At 37.5% G+C, this 15,172-nt stretch overlaps 1 protein-coding gene across 1 annotated transcript; it reads left to right on the plus strand.

Moving 5' to 3' along the window:
• The first annotated feature begins 9,755 nt into the window (after nt 1–9,755).
• Nucleotides 9,756–10,694, plus strand: LOC139034286 (olfactory receptor 4C46-like). Its single transcript, XM_070464740.1, has one exon. It carries the CDS (start codon nt 9,759–9,761, stop codon nt 10,686–10,688), a length of 930 nt encoding a protein of 309 aa, XP_070320841.1. The 5' UTR covers nt 9,756–9,758; the 3' UTR covers nt 10,689–10,694.
• The last annotated feature ends 4,478 nt before the right edge of the window (nt 10,695–15,172 follow it).

The following is a 15,172-nucleotide window of genomic DNA, read 5'->3' on the forward strand; positions in this document are numbered from 1 at the left end:
ATGTTCATAGCAGCATTATTTATGATAGCTGATGTATGGAATCAGTTTGTGCCATCAACAGTTAAATAGATGAAGATAAAGTGATATACATATTTAATGGAATGCTATTCTGCCACAAAAAATAATCAAATCTTGCCATTTGCAATAACATGGATGCACTTGAAAGGCATCACACTAAGTGAAATGAGTCAGACAGATAAAGATAGATACAGTATGATACCATCTATATGTAGAATGTAAAATATAAACTACTTAATGAGTATAACATCTCACACTCTAGCAAAGTAATGCTCAAAATTCTCCAAGTGAGGCTTCAACAGTACATGAACTGAAGACTTCCAGATGTTCAAGCTGAATTTATAAAATCAGGGGAACCAGAGATCAAATTGCCAACCTTTGTTGGGTCATGGAAAAAGCAAGAGATTGCAGAAAAACATCTACTTCTGCTTCATTGACTACACTAAAGCCTTAGACTGTGTAGCTCACAACAGGCTGTGGAAAATTCTGTCTCCTGAGAAATCTGTATGTGGGTCAAGAAGCAACAGTTAGAACTAGACATGGAACAATGGGCAGGTTTCAAATTTGGAAAGGGGAACATCAAGGCTCTATATTGTCACCCTGCTTATTTAACTTGTATGCGGGGTACATCATGAAAAATGCCTGGCTGGATGAAGCACAAGCTGGAATAAAGATTGTCAGGAGAAATATCAATAACCTCAGATGTGCAGATGACACCACCCTTATGGCAGAAAGTGAAGAAGAACTAAAGAGCCTCTTGATGAAAGTGAAACAGAAGAGTGAAAAAATTGGTTTAAAACTCAACATTCAGAAAACTAAGATCATGGCATCTGGTCCCATCACTTCATGGCAAATAAATGGGGAAACAATGGAAACAGTGACAAACTTTATTTTCTTGGGCTCCAAAATCACTGCAGATGGTGACTGCAGCCATGAAATTAAAAGACTCTTGCTCCTTGGAAGAAAAGTTATGACCAACCTAGACAGCATATTAAAAAGCAGACATTACTGATACAAAGGTCCATATAGTCAAAGCTATGGTCTTTCTAGTAGTCATATTGGGTGTGAGAGTTGAACCATAAAGAGAGCTGAGTACCGAAGAATTGATGCTTTTGAACTGTGGTGCTGGAGAAGACTCTCGAGAGCCCCTGGGACTGCAAGGAGATCCAACCAGTCCATCCCAAAGGAAATCAATCCTGAATATTCATTGGAAGGACTGAGGCTGAAGCTGAAACTCCAATACTTTGACCACCTGATGTGAAGAACTGACTCATTGGAAAAGACCCTTATGCTGGGAAAGATTGAAGGCAGGAGGAGAAGGGGACAGCAGAGGATGAGATGGCTGGATGGCATCACTGACTGGATGGACATGAGTTTGAGTAAACTCTGGGAGTTGATGATGGACAGGGAAACCTGGCATGCTGCAGTCCATGGGGTCACAAAGAGTTGGACATGAGTGACTGAAATCAGCTGAACTGAGGAATTGAATAGTCTCTTCAGCAAGCGATGCCAATAAACAGGTATCAAAAACAAAAGAATGAGCTTGGAAGCCTGTTTCCTTTTATATGAAGGTTAACAAAATAGGTCAAGAACAAAATGTACAACTGAAACTATGATATTCATAGTAGAAAACACAGGGAACATTTTCAAGACTTTGGATTAAGCAACAGTTTCTTAAATTAGGCAATAAAATCACAGATGACAAGAGAAAAATAGATGTTTGATTTCCCTAAAATTCAAAACTCTTGTGCATCAAAGGGCACTATCAAGAAACTGAAAGCTGGAGAACATTTCTGATGGTTATGTAACATGATGTCAAGTTGTAAATACATAGTCATTCCTCATAAAGTTAAATATAGAATTGTCACAGGACTCAGGAACTCCTCTACTAGATAAACAAACACAAATTGCAAACAAGTATTCAGACAAACCTGTATAACCGCTTGGTGGTGGTGGTTTAGTCGCTAATTTGTGTTCAACTCTTGTGACCCCATGGACTATAGCCCGCCAGGCTCTTCTGTCCATAGGATTCTCCAGGCAAGAATACTGGAGTGGGTTGCCATTTCCTTCTCCAGGGGATCTTCCCGACCAAGGAATTGAACCCAGGTCTCCTGTATGGTAGGCAGATTCTTTACCAACTGAGCTACAAGGGAAGCCCGTATAAACACTTGCAGTAGCACTATTTGCAATAGCCAAAACACCCCAAATTACTAACAACCCATGAATGAATAATAGACTTTTGGTCTATCCATGCAATAGGCTATTAATTCATGATAAACATGAATGAAGTACTAATATATGTTACAATATAAATAAACTTGGAAACATGTTAGGACAAATAAACCAGAAGATCTTACATTATTTGATTTTATGTATATAAAATGCCCAGAATAAGCAAATTTGGAGAAATTAAAAAATCTCAGTGGTTTCCAGGTCCTTGGGGTAGGGAAAAATGGTAATATAGTAATTGACTTAATTGACAAGTGGTGATGAAAATGTTCTGCAACTAGAGGGCTGTGATCATTGCATAACATTGCTGATGTATTAAGAGTCAAAGAATCGTATATTTTTAAATCATTAAAAGAATGAAATTTGCCTCAATAATAACCACTAATACACATTTTTAAGTAAATGAAATTCAGTTAATAACAAATTGAAATTTCTGGAAAGGAGTAAAATCTTTACAGGTAAATATTGGTATATTTCTTTTCAAATTTATGAAAAATTAGGAGTAGGAAATACCATGAAGAGATTTAAAAGTCAGATAATTTGACAAATTAAAATCTAATTTATCATAAATCTAACTAAGGAAAATTTTAAAAAGATGAATAGTTTTATGACAACTGAATGCATTAAATGTGTTAAATGTGTACATACAATTAGTCTAAAAATCACTCCATGCCCAATAAATTCAATTTTTGAATTTCACAAAATATTTTTAAAATAAGTAACACAAATTCTAAAGAAATTCTTTCAGAAAATAGAGAATTCTCAGCACATCATTTTATGAAATTACCATCACCTACCTGCCAAGTTGCATTATAAGGTTATAAAATATATGCATTATGAACATACTAAGCAACATATCAATGAATGTGTTCTGTCATTTTAAAAAGTAATTTTTCAACATGACTGTATAATCTATTCCAGCAGTAAAACAGTTTAATTTTCAAAAATTAATCAATGATATTCACTAAATTAAGAGAATAAAGGAGAAGAATCTCATGACCAGTTTGATAGATGTATGCAAATTGAAAACTTTCAATTTAAATTTATGAATAAAAATATAAGAAAATGAAGGATGAAAGGAATTGATTCAATCTGAGAGAGTATCTGAGTAATATCTACACCTATCATTATACTTAACTGAATTCTAAGACTGAAAAGAAGTCATGTCTGTCCTCTCCCAATTTCTGTTCTGCATTGTACCCCAAATTCTAGTAATTAAATTTAAAACAAAAGAAAAACAGAATACAGATTAGAAAAGAAGAAGCAATATTATAAAAACATCAATGTACATAATTATATAGGTAGAAAATGCCAAGGTGAAAGTTTTAGTCACTCAGTCGTATCTGACTCTTGGTGATCCCATGGACTGTAGCCCACCAGGCTCCTCTGACCATGGAATTCTCAGAGGCAAGAATAGTGGAGTGGATTGCCATTCCCTTCTCCAGGGAACCTTCCCGACCCAGGGATTGAACTCGGGTCTCCTCCATTGTAGGAAGATTCCTTACCATCTGAGCCACCAGGGAAGCTCAGAAAATGCTAAGGGCTGTACAGAAAATCTAATAGATCTAATCAGTTAATGCAATAAGATTACAGGCTAGAAAGTCAACACAGTATATCAAATGCATTTCTATGAAAGCAATAGTTAGAAATAGAAATTAGAAAGAAAATTATATTAACATTCTACTAAAATGTGACATTTGAGGGACATATTTAAAAATATATTAAAGAGTTTTATGTATATACCAGAAATCACTACTGAAAGAAAGCAAATATATCAGTAAAGGGAAAGATATGGCATTTTGATGATTAACAGATTCAGTGTTTTCATCATATCAATTATTATAATGTCAATACAATTCCAATAAATATCTCACAGGCTATTTGAAGAAACTGACAATTCTATTTTGAAATTTATGCATAAACATACAAATTTAAAGGAACCTAGACTAGAAAACCACTCTCAAAAAATGACTATGGCAGAACCTGTTCTACCTAAATTCAGGATCCACTATTAAGCTCCCATCAACAAAACTGCGTGTACAGTTCCTTTGCCTCCTTAGGCAAGTTTATTCCCAAGTATTTTATTCTTCTTGATAAGGAGGGTAAAGACCTGTGCACTGAAAACTATGACACTGATGAAAGAAACTGAAGATGACCCATAGATGAAAAGATACATCACGTTCTTGATTTGGAAGAACCCTTGTTATCAAAATGACTATACTACATAAGGCAATCTACAGATTCAATGCAATCCCAATCAAAACCTTTTTTACAGAACTAGAACAAAAAAAAATCTTAAAATTTATATGGAAACACAAAAGATACTGAATACCAAAAGCAATTTTAAGAGAGAGAAATAGAGCTAAAGGAATCAAGCCCACTGATCAGATCATGCTACAGAATCCACTCACGCACATACGGTCACTTAGTCTGCAACAAAGGAGGCAATGGAAATAAGACAATCTCTTCAATAAATGATGCTGGGAAAACAGAACAGCTCTGTGTAAAAGAATGAAATGAGAACACGTCCAACATCACACACACACGTTAAAATGGATTAAAGACCTAAGCTAACATAAGATACTATAAAACTTAGAAAATATTGGCAGAATACTGTCTAACATAAATTAGAACAAAATGATTTTCAATCCATCTCCTCGAGTAAAAGAAATAAAAAACAGGAGTAAAGAACAGTACCTAATCGAATTCAAAATTTTTCATGGTGAAAGAACCCATAAACAAAACAAAACAACAAAGCCCACAGAATGGGAGAAAATATTTGCAAATGACACAGCTAACAAGGGATTAGATTCCCAGATTTACAAATACCTCATGCAGCTCAATTAAAAAACAAATGAGCAGATCTAAAGAGACATTTCATCAATGTAAACATACAGATGCCAGGAGACACATGACAAGATGCACACATTGCTAAGTATTACAGAAATGCAAATTAAAACTACAGTGAGACATCCACTCACACCTGTCAGAATGACCATCATCAAAAAAATCTACAACCAGTAAATACTGGAAAGGGTGTGGAGAAAAAAGAATGCTCCAACACTGTGGAAGGGAATGTAAATTGATACAACCAGTATGGAGAACAATATGGATTTTTCTTAAAAAAAAACTAAAAATAAAGCTACCATATGATCTAGCAATCCCACTCCTGGATATATATCTGGAGAAAACATGGTTCATAAGGATACATGCACTCCAGTGTTCATTGCAGTGCTGTTTACAATAGCCAATACGGAGAAGCAATTAAGTGTCCATCAATAGATGAATGGACGAGGAAGATATAGTACATAGACATAAAATGGAAGTTTTCTCTCTGACATGATCTCACAGGGTAACTACATCATGGATATTACCGTGATGGAATTACATCATCCTTGTTATTTATACAACAGTCAGCCTACTTAGAAAGCCAGATAGAGAAAGGACACTCACACATTTTGGCTGCAAGTGTAGGGAATACAATTCCCCACTCAAAAATGAGTGTTTCCCAACCATGTCTCTAGAGAATACCTGCTTCTAAGATAAAGTCTTTCAATCAAAGCAGATAATTAGTTCCTGGGAGAGAAAATTGCAGCTATAGACCAGGTCCTAGAACCTATATGGCAAACTTAGTAAATATCCATGCATGCAGTTGAAAAAGTCTTTTCTTGTTTACATTTTCCAGAGAAAGATTTGTCAAGAGTGGACGGACCTATTTGAATACGTTTCCACCACACATTCTGCCTCCTAGCTTTTGGATGACCATTCATGAAAGATCATTTTGCCTTGGTATTTTAAATGAATTTACTCTGAATTCAAGTCTCAGATTTTCTGTGAAATCTTTTTTAGTCTTTAGGCTAGAAGAAAAGATTTAGACCTATTCAAAGACTTACTTATCTTCTATTGACTTGATGTTGAATTATCTGAATAGCCTCTTTCTGAGTGTGTCACATCATTCCTATTGAAAGCTTCTTATCCAAACAGGAGGTCAATTTTAAAGTGGAATTAGTTCTGAATACCCTCAAATATCATTAATATCATCTAAGACCAGAAGGTAAGTTTTTCAATAGTACTGTTAGTAAATTAGTTAGGTTGTTATTTTCCATATATAGTAATTGTTATATTTTAATACTTTAAAAATACAATAATAAAACCCTTTTACATTCACCACCTTTCTTCAAAAGATATTTGGTAAATGTCATAAACCTAATTTGACAGAAGAAAACACTAGTCTGCCTGAGATTAAGAAATTTAAGACCCTTTTCTCTAATACCAGATATACTTATTTTGTCATTGGACAATTATTATAATAATCAAGACTATTCATGAGTATGAAAGTAAAACTTAAGTGAATTTCACACACAAAAAGATATCAATGTGAATATTAGATGATATGAACCATCACTTGTTTAGTTCAAACATGAATATGAAGAACTTCCTGGGAGCAAATGCTGAACATAATATGGATCTCTGTGATGTCTTAAAAGTAAAATTGGAGATGATTATTCCTCAGTCTATTGTATGATCAAATGTTTGTATGCATTATTGCCAAAAATATTAGTTCTTCCTAATCATGAGTGCATAAATAGCCATAAATAAGGAAGGGCTTCCGTGTGTCCCCAACAGTGTGGTGTATGCATTTAAACGTTTCTTTAATCAGTCCTCATAATAGACTGTGAGGTGAGGTGGATTATACTTCTCACTTGATATTGAAAAACAAAAATGTAAGATGCCAAGAAATGCACCTCAGATCAACAAGTAGCAAGCGAGAAAAGGCAAGATTCTAATCTGGACCTTCTGATTCCCAAACCAATATGCTCACCCAGTGGGATCACCATTTTCAATATCATTTGCAACATTTTGCAGAAGAGAGTGGGTTCATGCTTGTAGGGAAATTTTCAATGGAAGAAATGTGGGAAGGGAAGAGAAAGAGATAAAATGGACCTTTAATGAAAGCAGTGCCATGTAGTTACTAATATTGGGGGATTTCAGTAAGTTATAATGTGGGTGTACGTCTCTAAGCCTGTGTATAGGTTGATTCAGTTCAGTTCAGTCCCTCAGTTCCTGTCTGACTCTTTGCAACCACATGGACTGCAGCACACCAGGCTTCCCTGTCCATCAGCAACTCCTGGAGCTTACTCAAACTCATGTCCATCGAGTCGGTGATGCCATCCAGCCATCTCATCCTCTGTCATCCCCTTCTCCTCCCACCTTCAGTCTTTCCCAGCATCAGGGTCTTTTCCAATGAGCCAGTTCTTCGCATCAGGTGGCCAAAGTATTGAGTTTCAGCTTCAGCATCAGTCCTCCCAATGAATATTCAGGACTGATTTCCTTTAGGGTGGACTGGACTGGCTGGATCTCCTTGCAGTTCAAGGGACTCTCAAGAATCTTCTTTAACACCACACTTCAAAATCATCAATTCTGCAGCCCTCAGCTTTCTTTATAATCCAGCTCTCACATCCATACATGACCACTGGAAAAACCATAGCCTTGACCAGATGGACCTTTGTTGGCAAAGTCATGTCTCTGCTTTTTAATATGCTATTTAGGTTGGTCATAACTTTTATTCCAAGTAGCAAGTGACTTTTAATGTTATGGCTGCAATCACCATCTGCAGTGATTTTGGAGCCCCCCCCCCCAAATAAAGTCTGTCCCTGTTTCTATTGTTTCCCCATCAATTTGCCATGAAGTGATGGGAGTGGATGCAATGATCTTAGTTTTCTGAATGTTGAGCTTTAAGCCAGGTTTTTAGTAGTGTGTGAGATGAGTGCAATTGTGTGGTAGTTTGAGCATTCTTTGCATTGCCTTTCTTTGGGATTGGAATGAAAACTGACTTTTTCCAGTCCTGTGGCCACTGCTGAGTTTTCCAAATTTGCTGGCATATTGAGTGCAGCATTTTCACAGCATCATTTTTAGGATTTGAAATAGCTCAATTATTTGATTAAATTGCTCTCTCTATTGTAATAATTTTATAGGTTATAGTTTAAGAATTTGGATCAAAAATAAAAGTGTAATTTATTTATTTTTTTCCATTTATTTTTATTAGTTGGAAGCTAATTACCTTACAGTATTGTAGTGGTTTTTGTCATACATTGACATGATTCAGCCATGGATTTACATGTATTCCCCATCCTGATCCCCCCTCCCACGTCCCTCTCCACCCGATCCCTTTGGGTCTTCCCAGTGCACCAGGCCCGAGCACTTGTCTCATGCATCCAACCTGGGCTGATGATCTGTTTCACCTTAGATAATATATATGTTTCGATGCTGTTCTCTCGAAATATCCCACCCTCACCTTCTCCCACACAGTCCAAAAGTCTGTTCTGTACATCTGTGTCTCTTTTTCTGTTTTGCACATAGGGTTAATTTAAACTAATCTTACCTTTGTTCTTTGTAGCTGCCTGAGTTTATGTAGAATTTTTAGCTTCTCTAAGCATCTACTCCCTAATATGTAAAATAAGTATAAAAATGATAGTAGTAAACACAAGTTTTTAATTAAGCTTATATAATGAAGTATCTTAGGCACAGTAAATATTCAGCAAGCTTTAGCTAATATTGCTAATATTACTAGTATATTTTTACTCTTATATACTATGATTTTTGTCATCTGCTATATAAATGAAATATAGATAGATTGTAAACATGCCATGCATATAGCCATCAATCATTAAAGCAAATTTATCAAGTATTATAGAGTCACTGGATCTAGGAGGCATGTTTATTTTATTGGGCTTCCCAGTGGCTCGGCTAGTAAAGAATCTTCCTGCAGTGTGGGAGACCAGGGTTCAGTACCTGGGCTGGGAAGATCCCCTGGAGCCTGGAGGAGGGAATAGCTACCCACTCCAGTGTTCTGGCCCAGTAGCTTCTTTACCTTCTCATTGCTTTCCCGTTCCCAATGTTCTGTTACACTTATGTGAACTATTATAAAGAGCCTGTTACTCATGTTCTTATGTCTTCCATCCCCTTACTAAACCTCATCCCACTCCATAGAATTCAGAGAAAGATCATTTTTGGAATTACAGCCAACACACCCTCTCTCTCACATCCCTCCTCATCCTTCCTCTCACATTTTCATTTAACTTGCATGTTTTCTCATTTCCTAAGAATAAAGGGAAAATCCCTTGCTTTTGCATCCATAGCCTTTACATCCATTTTCTACCTTTCATCTCAGGTTTGTCTGCCTCTATGTGTGAGATCTATTGATTCATGTTAAGCTTGAGTCATCTCACATGAACACCTGTGCACAGAAAGTCTCCCGCCTCTGTGTTCACAGAGCCCCTCATGTCTCTAAGCTCTAAGCATTATCTCTCTCCAGGGGAGGATGTGAGCTGTCTTCAAGAGATCAGAAACATTTTTCCTATATCCAAAAAAGAATTCAAAAATTCAGAACTCCATAGAATCTGGGCATTTATTTTTTATTACATGGACAGGCTTAGTAAACTCAAGGTTGAGGTGATGAAAAGTAACTTTTTTTTTTTTCAGGTAACATAATGAATCGTAATATAAAATACATGGAAAATAGGAACAACGTGACAGAGTTTGTTCTCTTGGGGCTCACGCAGAATCCAAAGTTGCAAAAGGTCGTATTTGTTGTGTTTTTGGTCATCTACATCATCTCTGTGGTAGGAAATATGTTCATCGTGGTCACCATCACAGTCAGTCCATTACGGAGTTCTCCCATGTACTTTTTTCTGGCCTATCTCTCATTTATTGATGCTTGCTACTCCTCTGTGAATACCCCTAAACTGATCTTCGATTCCCTCCGTGAAAGGAAGACCATCCTGTTCAATGGATGCATGACCCAAATCTTTGGGGAACATTTCTTTGGAGGTGCTGAGGTCATCCTGCTCACTGTGATGGCCTATGACCGCTATGTGGCCATCTGCAAGCCCTTGCACTACACAACCATCATGAACTGGAGGGTGTGTGGGCTGCTAGTGGGAGTGGCATGGGTGGGAGGCTTTCTTCATGGAATCATACAGATCTTCTTCATCTTCAGATTACCCTTCTGTGGCCCTAATGTCATAGACCACTTTTTGTGTGATCTGAACCCTTTGCTAAATCTTGCCTGCACTGATACTCACACTCTAGGATTCTTTGTTGCTGCCAACAGTGGTTTCATCTGCCTTATAAACTTCATCCTCTTGATGGGCTCCTATGTGGTCATTCTGCGCTCCCTAAGGAAACACAGTTTGGAGGCGAGGCGCAAGGCCCTCTCCACATGTGTCTCCCACATCACGGTTGTCACCATGCTCCTTGTGCCCTGCATTTTTGTATATCTGAGACCACCAGTTACTTTACCAATTGATAAAGCAGTGGCTGTATTCTACACTATGATAACTCCCATGTTAAATCTTTTAATCTATACTTTGAGAAATGCCCAAATGAAAAATGCCATTAGGAATTTGTGTAATAGACAAGCTATTTCAGGTGATAAATAAGAGGAGACCAGCATTGATTCTCATGGTGCAAAGTTCAGAAGGACATTGCTGATACTTTCAGCAAAGAAGGCCTTTGAGATAAATACTACTATATATTTGTAGCTACTATAAATCATAGATTCTGCAGTGGGAAGAAGAAATGGTGCATGAAAAGTGAGACAAACTGGCAGGAGACTACTTTTTCATGTTTGGAGCATTTTACCAAGTAGATGCTTAGTTTTTCTAGCTTTATCTATCTATATGCTTTAATAAATCCATTCTAATAAAAAATAAACACAGTGATATTGAGCAGTAATCTCCATAACTATCCAAAGAAGTAGGCATTGCTATTATCCTCATTTTATAGGCGATTAAGCAAATAGAATGGGAAGGTTCCAAAAGAGTAATATTGAAGAACCATATTTTTAGCTGCTTTCTCAGACCATGTTCTTAACTGTGGAGATGTGCTGTCAGACAATGATACAAAGGTAACATAATTATGTTGTTCAGTTGCTAAATCATTTCTGACTCTTTATGACCCCATGGACTGCAGCACCCCAGGCTCCTCTGTCCTCCACTGTCTCCTAGAGTTTGCTCAGACTCATGTCTGTTGAGTTGGTGATGCTATCCCACAATCTCATCTACCTCCCCCTTCTCCTTTTGCCTTCAATCTTTCTCAGCATGAGGATCTTTTCCAATGAGTCAGCTCTTTGTATCAAGTGGCCAAAGTATTGAAGCTTCAGCTTCAGTGTTAGTCCTTCCAATGTATATTCAAGGCTAATTTCCTTGAGGAAAGACTGGTTTGATCTCCTTGCAGTCCTAGGGACTCTCAAGAGTCTTCTACAGCACCACAGTTCAAAAGCATCAATTCTTTAGTGTTCAGAATTCTTTATGGTCCAAATTTCACATCTGCACATGACTACTGGAAAACATAGTGATACTACTTACCACTTATTGAGATAGGGACTGTGCTGAGGTTGTATATATGGTGTGTGCTAAGTTGCATTAGTCATGTCCGACTGTTTGGGACGCTATGGGCTACAGCCCACTGGGATCCTCTGTCCACACATATACATGTGTGTCTATGGTTTGTGGTATGTGACACCGTGGTACGTAACTCCCCTCTAGGTCATCACAGAGCGCCGAGCTGAGACCCTGTGCTCACAGCAGCTTCCCCCTGTTTGACACATGGTATTTTCAATGCTCTTCTCTCAGCTCACCCAGCCCCTCTTTCCTCCACTGTGTCCACAAATTAGTTCTCAACATCTGCACCTCTAGTCCTACCTTACACATCAGTTCATCTTTGCCTCTTCTCTAGATTCCATATATATGCATTAATATATGATAAGCAATGAAACATTTAAATTCTAAGGAGAATTTAAGGAATGTTGCACAATATTCCAAATTTTCTTACTGCATTAAGCATCATTTTGTATTGCTCATGTCACAATCTTATCCTGATAACCCATCAAAAAGAGTGAAGATCCAAGTAAAAGAATAGTCTAATATCAGACAGGAATTTCAATTTATTAAACAAATTAAGTCATACTCTGTAAAATATTTACCTACTTGCAATAATATTATCTTCAAGGCCCAATGTCTGATTTATGATAAATGCTAGATGAATATATGTAAGTATAAGGAAAGATGAATAAATTCAATAAAATATCAGGCAACATGTAGTATTGCAGACTAGGAAATTTTTTCTACTTTTATCTGTTTCAGATTCAGAGACGTAATCTAGGTATATGTCTTTTGAAAACTAAGATTTGGTTTTATTCCTGCATAAACTAGGAACAAGAAAGAAATTGAAAACAAACCCATTATCTTTTGAACACATAATTTACCTTGATAGTCTCCCAGTCCTAAACATGATATCATCACCCTGTTTTTTCCTATATTTCTCTGTCAATATTTTTAAATATTTATTATTTTTGTATTGATTATTTTATATTGATTGGTTTTTATATTTTGATTTAAAAATTAAAAAAATGTTTATGTATTATAAGGTTTACATTCATTAAACAAGAAATATTATTTTTGTATTGATTATTTTATATTGATTGGTTTTTATATTTTGATTTAAAAATTAAAAAAATGTTTATGTATTTCCTTTTAGGTAACATTTCATTATAAAACAGTGGTTTTTTTGGTTTGTATTTAATCTGTAGCTCCATTTACACAAAAAACAACCCCAGCATAAATACATTCCATTCATTTCACCCAACCTATATTCATTAAACAACAAATATTTTTTTCAGCCCAATGAATATATCAGATAGTGACAGTTGCTGGGGCTTCAGCAGTGAATACAGAAAAACCTGAATGATGTCTTTACAGAGCTTAGATCTATAGACTCCTAGAAGAGAGTAAAAATTACAACACAGTGTTATAAACGGTAAGATAGTGGAAACAAGGGTACTTACTCTGAAAGCACTTTTGAGGGATACATAACAAAGATCTGGGGGTTCAGAAAACACTCCAAGGTGAAAAGACATCAGAAATGGGACTCAAAGAGTCAACAGCAAGAATAGACATCAGATGATTCTAGAATGTTTTAGGAGAGGAAACATGTAACAAAGTCCAGAAGGTGAAATGTGTACACAGATTCCTCATAAATGTCACATAGCTGTGGTTGTTAAACTTTTTATTCAACAACTCTTCACTGAATATGCACCGCATTCCAGGAAGAATGCTAGACATTTAGCTTCTAAAGGGTAAATAGCAAAATAAGGAGCTGGAGTATACGACTCTGTGAAGAGTCAGACTTGACTGAGCGACTGAACTGAACTGAAGCTGGTGTGGTAGGAACAGGAAAGACTGGGGAGGGCCTCGTCATGGTGCTAAGGCTTAAAACTCAGTACTCTGTGCTGTGCTGAGTCACTCAGTCCTGTCTGACTCTTTGCGACCCCATGGACTGTAGCCCTCCAGGCTCCTCTGTCCATGGGGATTCTCCAGGCAAGAATACTGGAGTGGGTTGCCATGATATTAAAAGATCTTTTTTTTTTTTTTCATATTGAAGTATAGATGATTTCTGACATTGTGGGTTTCAGGTGGACAGTGCAGTGATTTCGGTTATATAAATATTTTTCCCATTCTTTTTGGAAGATATTTTAAGTTAGCACATGATGCAATTAGATTTAAATTTTAGAATAAAAACTTTGGCTATAGTGAAAAAGTATTAGTTGCTCAGTCATGTCTGACTCTGTTATCCCATGGACTGTAGCCCACAAGGCTCCTCTGTTCATTGGATTTTCCAGGCAAGAATACTGGAGTGGGTAGCCATCCCTTCTCCAGGGCATCTTCCCAGCCCAGGGATCAAACCCAGGTCTCCTGCATTGCAGACAGATTCTTTGCCATCTGAGCCACCAGGGAAAGTGTTTGGCTGTAGTAGAGAAAGTGAATTGAAGGGTACAAGTAGCAGAATGGTAGGGAGGCTACTGTAATGATTTGGATGTGAAATGATGGAGGTGTGACTTCTGGTGGTATCCAGGTCAGGAAGCAACAGTTAGAACTGGACATGGAACAACAGACTGGTTCCAAATAGGAAAAGGATCATGTCAAGGCTGTATATTGTCACCCTGCTTATTTAACTTATATGCAGAGTACATCATGAGATATGCGGACTGGAGGAATCACAAGCTGGAATCAAGATTGCCTGGAGAAATATCAATAACCTCAGATATGTAGATGATACCACCCTTATGGGAGAAAGTGAAGAAGAACTAAAGAGCCTCTTGATGAAAGTGAAAGAGGAGAGTGAAAAAAGTTGGCTTAAAGCTCAACATTCAGAAAACTAAGATCATGGCATCTGGTCCCATCACTTCATGGAAATAGATGGGGAAACAGTGGCAACAGTGGCTGACTTTTTTTTTTTTTGGCTCCAAAGTCACTGCAGATGGTGATTGTTTAGAAGCCCCTTACTCCTTGGAAGGAAAGTTATGACCAACCTAGACAGCATATGAAAATGCAGAGACATTACTTTGTCAACAAGGGTCCACCTAGTCAAGGCTGTGGTTTTTCCGGTGGTCATGTATGGATGTGAAAGTTGGACTATAAAGAAATCGGCTGCTGCTGCTGCTGCTAAGTCGCTTCAGTCGTGTCCGACTCTGCGACCCCATAGACGGCAGCCCACCAGGCTCCCCCGTCCCTGGGATTCTCCAGGCAAGAACACTGGAGTGGGTTGCCATTTCCTTCTCCAATGCATGAAAGTGAAGTCGCTCAGTCGTGTCCGACTCTTAGCGACCCCATGGACTGCAGCCTACCAGTCTCCTCCGTCCATGGGATTTTCCAGGCAAGAGTACTGGAGTGGGGTGCCATTGCCTTCTCCTAAAGAAAGCTGAGTGCCGAAGAATTGATGTCTTTGAATTGTGGTGTTGGAGAAGACTCTTGAGAGTCCCTTGGACTGCAAGGAGATCCAACAAGCCCATCCTAAAGGAGATCAATCCTGGGTGTTCATGGGAAGGACTGATGTTGAAGCTGAGACTCCAATACTTTGAACCTGA

This window comes from Odocoileus virginianus, unplaced genomic scaffold (assembly GCF_023699985.2).
Source record: "Odocoileus virginianus isolate 20LAN1187 ecotype Illinois unplaced genomic scaffold, Ovbor_1.2 Unplaced_Contig_221, whole genome shotgun sequence".
Classification (NCBI taxonomy): domain Eukaryota; kingdom Metazoa; phylum Chordata; class Mammalia; order Artiodactyla; family Cervidae; genus Odocoileus; species Odocoileus virginianus.

Coding starts and splice junctions, on each gene's coding strand:
- LOC139034286 (XM_070464740.1), top strand. CDS start 9,759: ATGGAAAATAGGAACAACGTGACAGAGTTTGTTCTCTTGGGGCTCACG.